This window comes from Odocoileus virginianus, chromosome 15 (genome assembly GCF_023699985.2).
Source record: "Odocoileus virginianus isolate 20LAN1187 ecotype Illinois chromosome 15, Ovbor_1.2, whole genome shotgun sequence".
Lineage (NCBI taxonomy): Eukaryota > Metazoa > Chordata > Mammalia > Artiodactyla > Cervidae > Odocoileus > Odocoileus virginianus.
In genome coordinates this window covers 1,183,352-1,196,179 of record NC_069688.1, presented here as the reverse complement: position 1 = coordinate 1,196,179, position 12,828 = coordinate 1,183,352, and the positions used below count along the sequence as shown (strand labels likewise).

Here is a 12,828-nt window from a genome sequence, read left to right as displayed (position 1 = left end):
AACCCTGTTTTGATTTTGACCTTGCTTTGTCGTTATTGTTTGACATTATTATTAAGCATTTCAGATTTTTTTTTTTTAAAGAATCATGTATTATTAGAACTAGAAAAGTTCCTTTGCAACCATTTTCCACCCGGTTTTACAGATGCTGCCCAAGGTCTGCTGGGAGGCAGAGATAGGACTGCGGCCTGTGTCCCCTCCGAGTTCTGTGCCAGTGACCAGGCCCCGAAACCAGCCTCTTGGCCCAGCCTCTGGCTGGGGAGGCTCACGGTTCACTGGGAACAAGCCAGGCCTGCAGCTGGTCGTGGAAGAGCTCTGTCCATCCCCCGACCTTCCTCAGTCCCGCGCTCCCCGGGTTCTATTCTAGCACCGCCCACACTGCCCCCTTTCCTGCTGAATTTTACTCAAGCTCATAGCGGACTTGGGCAGCCTTAGGTTAACCGGGCAAAGTTATTAACCGGGCGCCCTTGGCTCGCCGGCCTTTCCTGCCCTCCAACGCCCGGCCAGGCCAACTCCACGGCCCTGCTTGCAGGAGGGCTTCCTGGAGTCGGCGGCGGCTCGAGGTGGCCCTGACCTTTTAGTCCTTCCGGGGTTGGGCTCAGGGACTTGCAGGAGACTCCCGCACCCACGGCGCTGGTGGGCTGCTCCGAGCCCACCTGGCGACCCCGCCCACCTCTTCCCGGTTTCCCGGGAGCGGAGGCGGCCGGCTGGGAGAGGAGAGGCTGACGGATTGGGGTGCTGGGCTCGCAGACGTCGCGCACGCGCCGGAGGCCGCGGAGCCGGTTAGGAAATGACGAGCTCGCGCGCCAGGCCTGGGGGCCGACAGGCCCCGCCCCTCTCAGACAGGGCCCGCCCCCGCCCCGCCTCTCAAGACCCCGCCCCCACATCTGGGACCGCCCCCACATCTGGCCCCGCCCCGCGGACAGCGCTGTCGGAGGACCAGCCGGCTGCCGCTCGCGCGGGCGCTGGGTAGGGCGGCGGGCGGGGTTGCGGCCCGAAGTCCGGGCCGGGTGGCCCGAGGCGCCCGAGCCCGGTGTGCCCAGTCGGCCGCGGCCGCGGGGCAGCCATGGCGGAAGCCGTGCCGCATCACCCGGCCCTGCCCTCGGGGCTGCTGGAGCTGTGCGCGCTGCTGGGGGCCCCCCGGGACAGCCTCCCCAGCCCGGAGCAGGTGAGGGCGCGGCGCGGTCACGGCGCAGGCGGGGCGGGGCGGCGGGGTCGGGCCCGTGCCCATGGAGCCCCAGGCGTCCGCGGGGCGGGGGCGCTGCGCCCAGGTAAGGCGCGGCGGCCGCCTTCAGCCGCCGGTGCGGTAGCAACTGCCGGCCTGCCCCCTTGCCGCGGTGGAGTCTCGAGCGGCTGCGGCCTGGGGGCTCCCGCCCGCTCCCCTCCTTCCGGAAGACCGCTCCGGCGGGGACCCGGTGCAGGCGTACCGCGGAGAGCGGGCTGGAGACCGCGCGCCTCCGTCTCGGCCTGTTTCTTAAGCGCTTGGGCCGCTAGGCTTCTCTGTCCCAGGACGCCCACCTGGGCCAGGTGGAGATGCGGCCGGGCCGCCTGCACTTTCGAGGCCTCCAGGACCAAATGTTTGTCCGCTGTTACGTGATTTCACTCATTCCACAGATTCTGTGTCTCCTAGGAGCCGGGGTTGTTCTAGGCAGGGCATAAGGATGTTTTTGGTAGACTTAAGGGCTGCCTTTATGTATTTTGCATTTAGACGGTAAGCGATGAAAGGAGCTGTTTTTCGCTGTAAAACACTTTACAAGCCGCCTCCCCTTGTTCTCCGCTCTGCACCCTGGTAGCCGAAGTGGCAAGCTCCTATCCCTTTCTCTGGGATGGCAGCTTGGGACGTTCTTGTTTCTTCCCTGTGTTCTCACTTTTTCTTAGTTCCAGAGCCCTGGCTCTGTCTGGGGTGGGTCTGCGGCCCTTTCCCTTGTCCCAGATGCTTGTGACGCTGTCCTTCTTCTCCGACATCGCCGGTTAGTGGCGATGCCCGGTGTGTTCAGAGTCCCTGACCCTGCTGCCCAGTTACCCTAGCAGGTCCTTTCCTCTGGTTCCAGATGACATTTAGGAAAGGCAGAGAAAGGCATTTGAGTATTTAAGGCTGCCGGTTGAATGGACATTACCCAGAGGAGCTAAATGTAAAGTGATCCTGATATATGTGTAGTAATGGCTTAGTGATCTGTACTCCTTGGCTTTAGTATAAGGCCAGTTTCCACGATTTCTGCATTCCCTCCTCCTCTCTCAGTCAGCCCTCTCAGTCTGGGTCCCTCTTTGGTCTCTTGTGTCCTCTGACCCTTGTGGATTGAATTGAGCCATCTCCCTGCCTCTCAGTGCTAAGTGTCCCCTCTTTTTCTTCTGACGGGAAATGACCTGGTTTCGGTTGTGGTCTCTGCAGTTAGGCTGTCTTGTGTCTCCAGCGATTACAACACTGTCTCTTAGTTGCCATGATGTGAGGGGATGAATCAACTGGAATATTTACAGTGGTACTTTCCTAAACTAAACAGACTACAGTGTTTGCCAAGGCAAGTGGGCTGTCGGCCATTCTGCATTTGAGCCTTCATCCTCTTTTATATACCTTGCTTCTGTTAGGGCTTGGGCAGAGGGTGGAAGGACCAGTGGTTAAAGGAGCAGGAGAAAAAGCAGTGTTGTGGGGTGGAGTAACATCCTCCTTCTAAGACCAACATTAATGTTACAGGTAACCGAACATAGGATATCATTCATTCAGGTCTATTTTCAGTTGTTATATTATTTTGAATGTCCAAGTCTTTTCAGTTCAGTTCAGTCGCTTAGTCTTGTCTGACTCTTTGCGACCCCATGGACTGCAGCACGCCAGGCCTCCCTGTCCATCACCAACTCCCGGAGCTTACTCCAACTCATGTCCATTGAGTCGGTGATGCCATACAACCATTTCATCATCTGTCGTCCCCTTCTCCTCCCACCTTCAGTCTATCCCGGCATCAGGGTCTTTTCATGAGTCAGCTCTTCGCATGAGATGGCCAAAGTATTGGAGTTTCAGCTTCAACATCAGTCCTTCCAATGAACACCCAGGACTGATCTTCAGGATGGACTGGTTGGATCTCCTTGCAGTCCAAGGGACTCTCAAGAATCTTCTCCAGCACTGCAGTTCAAAAGCATCAATTCTTCAGTGCTCAGCTTTCTTTTTTTTTTTTTTCCAGCTTTCTTTATAGTCCAAATATCACATCCATACATGACTACTGGAAAAACCACAGCTTTGACTAGATGGACCTTTGTTGGCAAAGTAATGTCTCTGCTTTTTAATATGCTGTCTAGGTTGGTCATAACTTTCCTTCCAAGGATTAAGCGTCTTTTAATTTCATGGCTGCAGTCACCATCTGCAGTGATTTTGGAGCCCCCAAAAATAAAGTCTGCCACTGTTTCCACTGTTTTCCAAGTCTTTTAAATGAGGTTTAGCTTTTACTTCTTAAAAATCATTTATCTCTGATTCAGTCATCCCTATTTGGTGACACATGAAAACAGAAGCCCAGAGATGTGAGACATATCCAGCTTGATGTTAGGATAGTGTAGTGTCCTAACCTTCTGTTTTATTTATTCCTTAGATGGGGTGGTGTTTGTTTTATTGAGGTTAGTGACAAAGAATTCAAGCATACAGTTCAATCCCTAGTGAGTTATTGTGGTCAGTTACATTTCCCTCCACTACTTGGTTGCTATGGAGACTAGACACAGAGATGCGAGGGCATCCATCATAAATCTGTCACAGGATGATGGAAAAGTGCTCAGAGCCCCTTTCATAGTGTAGGTTAATGGCATAAATCTTGTGTATGGAAGCACATTTTTATTTATTTATTTTTTTTAGTGGAAAGCCTCCTGGCTTTCAATTTCTCGAGCAGCACTCCCCTACAGAACTTCTCAGATGATGACAACCAGTATTGCTCACCTTCACCACACAGTGTGGTGGCAGTAGCAGCTGGTCACAGAGGGCTGCTGGCTGCTCGAAGTGTGGCTAGTGCCCCTGAGGAACTAAATTTTATATTTCATTTAATTTTAATTAATTTAAGTAGTCAGATGTGGCTACTGGTGACTGTGTTGGACTTTCCTAGAGCATTTAAAAAAATATATATTTCTGTTTTATTTCACAAATGACAGCCAGTCCCATAGTGAAGATCAATGCCATTATATCATCTAATGAATTTAGAGTGTTGTGGTTTTTACTTTTTAGTAAGTTCTTGTCTGAGAGACGAGAGCAGGAAACTACCCTGGGTGGAGTTTGTGAAAAAGGACCTCGTCTTCCTCCTGGGGGTGGGGCGGGTGAGGGGCGGTTGCAGTGTGTATCAGAGAGTGATATGAACCCTTTGGGGTCAAGGGTTGCACTTTCAGGAGTTTAGTCTAATTACAGAGTCAGAGATGCTCAAGCATGTACAAGTAACTGCCCGTTGTTTAGCGTGATGAAGACTTGAGAACAACCCAGCTGTCTGTCAGAAGGGGATTGGGCAAAAGTAGTGCTGAACTGTGCACAGTGGGACACCCTAAAGTGTCCCCATGGGCTTCCCTGGTGGCACTAGTGGTAAGGAACTCACCTGCCAGTGCAGGAGACGAAACAGATGTGGGTTTGATCCCCGGGTTGAGCAGATTCCCTGGAGGAGGGCATGGCAACCCACTCCAGTGCTCTTGCCTGGAGACGCCCATGGACAGAGGAGCCTGGTAGGCTACAGTCCATGGGGTCACACAGAGTCAGACAGGACTGGAGTGACTTAGCACAAAGTGTCACCAGGGGAGTCAGCACACTGTTTGGTTACATGGGGAAAGGCTCATGAAATCATTTAAATATGATGATTGTGTTTAAGAAAAAATCATTTATACATTTAGGAAATGATCAGCCGGTGTCGCATGCTGTGTAGAGCATTGCTTTAGAGTCATGGGATTATGGGGGAGGCATTCCCTTTCTATTATTATTTCTGTATTATTGTTATTTTTTTTAAATGAGACTGTATTGCTTATCTAATCAGAAAAGACAACAGGGATTTCCATTTTGGGGGAAAAACAGACAGCTATGTGATGAACTGCTAAATACCGGGTTGGCGGTACTGTGGCCACGTCACTTGCACTGCCTGAAGGTAACTAGTGGGAGTTGTAGTGTTCACAGTCATTAGCGTAATGACCAACTTTCCGTGTGGACTGAGCACGCCTCCAGAGATCACGGGCGCCAGGGTGGGACTGGATGAACAGCACCCCCACAGGGCCAGAAAGAGGAGGGCAGCACAGCCCCGCTCCCCACCCTACCTTTCCGAGGGTGATCCAGGACCACTGTGTCGGCAGCGACCCTCTAGGAGTGCTGTGAGAGGGGAGGTGGACTCTGGATGGTGACGTTCCCAGAGGTGACGAGCCAGGCGTGACGGCCGGACGGGGCATGTGGCCCTGGCTACAGGGTGAGGAAAGGCCCCCTCCAGTGAGTGTGAGAGAGGAGGGGTCTCTGGTGAGGAGGGGCTGAGGCATGAGCTGGGCACTGTCCCGCAGAGCAAAGAGCAGGAAGAAGCACAGCACTGTGACAGGGGCACGTGTATCGAGGTGAGCAAGGACTTCAGGCGTGAGCAGCTTGGGCGCCCTGGAAGTGGGCCGGCTGCTGCCCAGGTGCACAGGCAGTGCGGGGGCCGGGCTGACCCGGGACACATGCGCTGTGGGATCCCTGCCTGGGAGTGCGCAGTGAGGATGATGATGAGTAGAAACAAAGGCATCTTTTTAGGTCTGGCTTCCCAGGCCACGCCAGTGGTAAAGAACCCGCTTGCCAATGCACAAAACTTGAGAGATGCAGGTTCGATCCCTGGATTGGGACGATCCCCTGGAGAAGGGCATGGCAACCCACTCCAGTGTTCTTGACTGGAGAATCCCGTGGACGGAGAAGCCTGGGGGCTATGGTCCTTGGGGTTGCACGACAGAAGCGACTCAGCACACATGCCCAAGGGACAGAGATTGGTCTGCGGGGCTGGTTCACTGGGGTAAGAGGCTGGCGCCAGGCAGCTGGAGCCACTGCTGTTGGGGCAGGGGGGTGATGAGTAATGTGAGCTCTTTAGACAGGGGACCCCCTTTGGGAGAGTGGAGGTAGGGCCAGATGGGTGGGAGGGGTCATTCTCATGGCCATAACCGTGAAGATTAGTTCCTGGTGAACCTGTAAGGGCCTGCTCTGAGCCCCGGGTTTGCGAACGTGTGTGGTACAGATGGAGCAGCAGCTGGCGGTTTGTAGAGACCTTTCTGTGCCCTCCTGACCGGAGGGAGGGGCCACAGTGCCGGCCCAGCTCTGAAGACCCAAGTGGTGTCATCCCATCTCAGAGGACCAGAGGTGGATGATCAGGGTTTTGGAAGTGAGCGTGAGCTAAACTTTTGAAACTAGGTTTAAGGGACCCACTGAATGTATTCGGAGGCAGTCAGGTTCTGCTGGGATGGGACAGAGGCCCCAGCTCTGGGAGTTGGACCCTGGGAGCTGTCCCCATGCATGTAGATGGAACCACAGGGGTGTGGAGATGGCCCTGCAGGCTGGTGTGCAAGGAGGGACTGGAGCCAAAGATTGGCCAGAGGGTCACAGCGGGGAAGAAGGAGTCTGCAGGGGGCTGCCAGGGGGCAGCCAGATAAGTGATTTGCAGAAGGGAGGTAGTCTCAGGAAGTTTCAGGAAAAAGAGCTTATCAGCTGTTTGATACGGGCTTCCCAGGTGGCTCAGTGGTAAAGTATCCACCTGCCAATGTGCAGGAGCCGCAGGTTCGATCCCTGGGTTGGGACGATCCCCTGGAGAAGGAAATGGCAGCCCACTCCAGTATTCTTGCCTGGAGAATTCCATGAACAGAGGAGCCTGAGGGGTCCATAGGGTCGCAAAAGAGCTGGGCACGACTTAGCAGTACGGGAGACCTGGGTTCTATCCCTGGGTTGGGAGGGTCCCCTGGAGAAGGGAACGGCTACCCACTCCAGTATTCTGGCCTGGAAAATTCCATGGACTAGTCCATGGGGTCACAAAGAGTCAGACACGACTGAGCTACTTTCACTTTCACTTTTCTAGCGACTAAACAACAAAAGCTGTCTCATGCTGTGTGGAGAGGGCCTGTTTGTTCCTCTGACTGTGGACTGTGATCTGTTCCAGGAGCTGTTTCACCGTGAGGTGAGGTGCTGCCCAGTCTCTCTGGATGTAACATCTCACATGAGGAGGAAATAGACCAGCATGTTTTCATAGTGAATTGGTCCAAACTGCTGGAGTTTGATAGGAAAGTTTTAGAGAAGATTTCATACATGTGAAGACAAGATACACGAAGATTTTAAATTATACAATAGAGATTTCCCATGTTTGATCTTGGTTCCTACTGACCAAGGACCTGCTGGTCCTTGGCATTAACTTTCCCCCCTAAGAATAAGGAAACTGTTATCTGAATTCAGATTACATTTCATGAAAATGAGCATGTTGAGCTTCGAGTGTATTACTGACTGAAAATGCTGTTGTTATAGAAGTCCTTTGAAGGCTAGGTATCCCCTCTTACACCTCTGGTTCTTATTGAAATGTTGTTGCTGGCTGTCCCTTCTCTGCCAGTCATGGTCACATTTTTCTGGGGAAGTGGTGTTCTTCCTCATGCCATTTCTAGGCTCCCTCAAAGGCCCTAGGATACCCATCCCCACCATGGGGCCCAGGCCACCTCTTTCCTTCCCTACCTTTCATACCCAGAGGACCCTGCTTTAAACTTGCCTATCTTTAGCTGGCTGGGCACCTCTTCCTTCTCACTCACAGACTGAGGTTCATATGCCTTCCTTGGAAGATCCGACATCAACCTGGCGCCAATGTTTGTTTAGTCCTAACTCACCAGGAAGAACTCCCTCAGGTATTTAGTTTGATAGGAAAGAGTTAGAAGATGCCTTATGTTATTTGGGGGAAGAGTGAAAAGATAAAAGCTTAAAATCTTGGACCAAGTTAGAGCTGGAAAAGAACTGAGGCTAAAAGAGCCCCTTTTGTGGCTCCTGGGACGGTCATGTGGATGGAGGGAGGAGGCTGCTCCTCTATGTGCAGCGGGGCCTCCCTCACCCCTCTTTGTGTCCCTCCATGTCAGAGGCAACACAGGCAACTTGTGTGGTGGCCCGGCTGGCATGGCAGTCTTGTTGTTCAGCTGCTAAGTCGTGTCCGACTCTTTGTGACCCCGTGGACTGCAGCATGCCAGGCTTCCCTGTCCTTCACTAACTCCTGGAGTTTGCTCAGACTCATGTCCATTGAGTCACTGATGCCATCCAACCATCTCATCCTCTCTCGTCCCCTTCTCCTCCTGCCCTCAATGTTTCCCAGCATCGGGGTCTTTTCAAATGAGTCGGCTCTTCACATCAGGTGGCCAAAGGATTGGAGCTTCAGCCTCAGTCCTTGCAATGAACATTCAGGGTTTTGATGGACTGGTTGGATCTCCTTGCAGTCTAAGGGACTCTCAAGAGTCTTCAGCACCACAGTTTGAAAGCTTCAGTTCTCTGGCACTCAGCCTTCTTTATGGTTGAACTCTCACATCCATACATGACTACTGGAAAAAGCACAACTTTGACTCTATGGACCTTTGTCAGCAAAGTGATGTCTCTGCTTTCTAATATGCTGTCTAGGTTTGTCAGAGCGTTTCTTCCAGGGAGCAGGCATCGGGCACGTGTCAGCAAACGTGTCTGTGTGGATCTGATGAGACGCAGAGCCCTTCTCGGGGTTCACCCTCCACACCAGCCTCTGCGGGGGCTCAGGAGCTTCTTGGGGGCCCACAGGGGTTGAGCACTTGAACTGGGTCCCCTCTCTTAGTCCCTGAACTCGCCTCTTGAAAGGGAAGCTCAGAGGGGCCAAGTAATCTGCTGTGATTCCCGCGGCACTGGGATTTGAACTCAGGTCTCCATCACGGTGCCGGAGCCGTGGAGCCGAGGGGCCAGTTTAATGTCTGTGTCAGCGGCTGAATGACCAGGCTCTGAGAGGGTCTGTCGCTCACGAAGCAAGGTCCTGAGAGTCCCTAAAAGCAGGTCTTGTCATCTCCAGCTGCTGGTGGGAAAAGCCAGGCACACACTGCTGAACTCGCCTGGGGCTTGGGGGCTGGAGAGGCCAGAAGACAGGCCATGGATGCTCCCACGAGGGCTGGACAGCACAGGGCCTCGGTGCTGACTCTCACTTCCTCCTGCTTAAGGTTGCCCAGAGGAAGGGCGTCAAGGGCCCGTCTTCTCTGGATCCGGCGGTGCTGTCAGTCTTCGTGCCTCCTTTTGTCATGAAGGAGGACAGTCAGCTGGCTGGCATGAACTGCATGACTCTGGGTAAGAACAGGAAGCGCTCCTTCCGGAAGAAGAGAGAGAGGCCCAGAGTGGAGCTGGGGAAGGGTGTCCCCGGCGGCCCCAGGGGCCCAGACCCCGAGGACGTGAGCATCCCCAACGGCGTGGACCTGCTGGCTCTTCCGCAGCTCTGCTTCCCAGGTGCGCACGGGCTGGCCTTTTCCTCCATGGGCCAGTTCCCGCTGATGAGCGGGCTTCTGTTCTGGCTTCACTTTCTCCCTGGTTTGCGAGAGAGGTGCAGGTGTCTGGTGTAGAAAACCTGGGCCAAAGGACTCGACAGAAGGGCCTGTCTGGAGGCTCCGCTGAGAAATTGATGGGGTTTCCTGGTGTTGGGAATTAAAACCTGCAAAGGCTGGACACCCCTCCTCCGCTGGGCTCAGGGCCCAGCCCCTACTCCAGGTGCAGCCTGAAGGTTCTGCCTGGGGGCCTGTCCCCCTGATCCTTCACGAAGGGTTCAGAGCACAGAGCACCGGCAGAGACACTGCTGCTGGGGGGAGGGCGGGGGGGGGACAGAGGGAGGGGCTTCGAAGCCTGAGGAGTTAGCCTGACTGGCCGTCAAAGAGCCACATGTGACCACGGGGTGGGGGGACGTGTCCTGTCGCTATGGTTAGCCCAGGTCTCAGGGCGGACCCCGCGTGACTGGACTGAGGCTCCTTCTTTCTTTTCTCTTCCTACAGGGGGATTGTGTGTGGCCTCTGAGCCCAGAGAGGACTGCATCCACTTTCTGGTGCTGACCGACGTCTGCGGCAACAGAACCTATGGCGTGGTGGCACAGTACTACCGACCCCTGCACGTACGTGGTTCGCACAGCTTCCTTCTGAAACTGGGTCTAGGTTGTGGGGTTATTTTGCAGTGAAATATACACTACGTGGCAATCACTATTTTAACCATTAAAAAATGTGTAGTTCAGTGGCATTAAGTATGTTCACAGGGCCAAGCCACCATCCCCACCGTCTAGTTCCAGGACGTGTTTATCACCCCAGAAGGCAGTGGGGTCTCATTAGCAGTACTCCCCAGTCCCCGCTGCCCCCAGCCCTGGGCCCCCGCTAGTCTGCTGTCTGCCTCTGTAGCTTTGCCTGTGCCGGACATTTCGTGTCGGTGGAATCATATGACACATGTCCTTCTGTAGCTGGCTTTTCCCCACTTGGTGTGATGTCTTCAGAGCTCGTCTGTGTTGGACACGTCACTGCTTTTCACAGCTGCGTGATACCCCACGGTGTGTATAAACCACGTCCCGCGTCTGCATTCCTCAGCGGAGGGCACGGGGATTGTTTTCATATGCGTCAGGTCCCTGGGCTTAGGTTTGGAGAAGATGACTCAGTCATCAAGCATTTAGGGTGTGTTTTCTGAGCAGGGCTGCTGTGTGTGACCCAGCTGGCCTGGGGTGTTTGTAGGGACCATGATGGACCGGAAGGTACAGGGTAATGGGCTGCCTACTTCCAACCCCGAGGAATAGTCCCCTAGGGCCCAGATGGGGATCCCTTATATTTTTAACATAGTTTAAAAAATTTTTTTAATTGACATGTAGTTGATTTACAATATTGTATTAGTTTCATTGTGTGGCAAAGTGACTCAGTTATGCACATATATGCATAGACTTTTCAAGATCCTTTCCTTTATAGGTTATTATAAGATATTGAATATAGTTCCCTGTGCTATACAGTAGGTCCTTGCTGTTTATTTTATATGTAGAAGTATATATATTTTAATCCCCAAATCCTAATTTATCCCTCTCCCTTTATTCTTTTGGTCACCATAAAGTTGTTTTCTGTGAATTTATTCCTGTTTTGTAAATGAGTTCACTGTCTCATCATTTTAGATTCTGCATATAAGCAATGTCATATGAAACTTGTCTTTCTGTGGCTTACTTCGCTTAGTAAGATAATCTCTAGGTCCAGCCATGTTACTGCAAACGCCATTATTTCATTCATTTTATGGCTGAGTAGTACTCCACTGTGTATATTCACCACGTCTTCTTTATCCATTCACCTGTGGAGGGACGCTTAGGTTGCTTCTGTCTTGGCTCTTGTAAACAGTGCTGCTATGGACCTTGGGGGCACGTGTCTCTTGGAATTATGTTTTCTCCACACACATGGTGGGCGCTCCGATATTGTGCCCTTTGTGAGCTGTGCAGAGAGCTGTGCCTTTAGGAATCCTGCTGCTGTGTTCTTTTCTGGTGGACATCCCCCCATCATGGGCCGAGGACCCCACCTGCCCCCTCCTCAGGCCACGATGCCCACCTGGCTCCCAGCCCTCTTGAATATTGCCTTTTGCCTAAGTGGGGCCCCCTTCTCTTGTCTCACTGTATTCTTAACTGTGCACCCCTCTCACTGAAGGCAGCAAGCTTCTCCCGGGGAAGGGTCCAGTCTTACCATCTGTGTAACCCCAGCACCTCACTCAGAGCGAGCTCCCCACGGGCTCCATCCGTGCTGGTGGAGAGGCTGGTGCTCTCTCTCGTGAGGTGGTGGCACAGGCGGGACCGGCCAGACCTGTCCAGCCCCCGTCCAGGCGCCTCTCTGGAGAGGCCGGCGCCACTGAAGATGGAGCCTGGGGTTTGCCGGGGTTTGACGGGAAGTGATGATGCTGTTGTTCTCCTCCAGGACGAGTACTGCTTCTACAACGGCAAGACGCATTGGGAGGCATCGGGACTGGGCGGGGGTGCGGCCGGCTGCTTCGTGCCCTTCGCGGTGTGTGTGGTCTCCAGGTTCCCCTATTACAACGCCCTCAAGGACTGTCTCTCCTGGTGAGTCTGCACCCCCGGAAAGCCTGCCTGCGAGCTGGGCAGCCGGGCTTATGGGCTGCCACACCCAGAGTACTCCCCTGGTGGTGAGAAGTCCTGGAACTCCTGGAGCAGAGATTTCAGCTCTGATCAGCAATGCAGAAGATGATGATTGGATGCTCGTATTTATTTTGTGATTTGATTTTTCTTTCAATTTCAGTTTATTGACTCATCTGAAGTTCTGTAAAGATTTCGAAGTTGACAATCACATAAAAGATTTTGCTGCAAAGCTGTGTTTAATACCTAGCCCGCCACCTGGACCACTCCATTTGGTAATGAAATCTGAATTATCTTTTTTTTTTTTTCTTTGCAAATAATAAAAGTAACATGATGAAGATGGTGTATTTATTTTTAATTGACATACAGTTGATTTACAATGTGTTAATTTCTGCTATATAGCAAAGTGATTCAGTTATACATATATATGCATTCTTTATATTCTTTTCCATTCTGATTTATCATAGGATATTGAATATAGTTCTCTATGCTGTACTGTTGGACCCTGTTTATCCATCCTGTATGTGATAGTTAGCATCTGATAGTCCCAAACTCCCACTCCAGCCCTCCCTACTCACTCCCCTTTCACATCCACCCGTCTGTTCTTACATCCCTGGGTCTATTTCTGTCATGAATAGCTTCATTTGTGTCATATTTTATATTTCACATGTAAGTGATACCATACAGTATTTATCTTTCTCTTCCTGACTTAGTCTGATAATTTCTAGTTGCATTCATGTTGCTGCAGATCACATTATTTATTTCTTTTTTATGGCTGAGT

General features: G+C 52.5%; 1 protein-coding gene across 4 annotated transcripts in view; it reads left to right on the top strand.

Annotated features, from left to right (window-relative positions):
- The first annotated feature begins 912 nt into the window (after positions 1 to 912).
- DENND3 (DENN domain containing 3) overlaps positions 913 to 12,828 on the top strand; it is a 52,099-nt gene continuing 40,183 nt past the window's right edge. For 3 of the 4 annotated variants that reach the window (XM_070476922.1, XM_070476921.1, XM_070476923.1), the window contains exons 1-5: positions 921 to 1,165; positions 9,133 to 9,412; positions 9,949 to 10,064; positions 11,872 to 12,014; positions 12,211 to 12,322. In XM_070476922.1, the coding sequence (XP_070333023.1) occupies positions 1,064 to 1,165; positions 9,133 to 9,412; positions 9,949 to 10,064; positions 11,872 to 12,014; positions 12,211 to 12,322 (753 nt within the window). In that variant the 5' untranslated portion in view covers positions 921 to 1,063. Of the gene's footprint in view, positions 1,166 to 9,132; positions 9,413 to 9,948; positions 10,065 to 11,871; positions 12,015 to 12,210; positions 12,323 to 12,828 lie in introns of those variants that run through there. The other variant, XM_070476924.1, reaches the window with a different exon arrangement.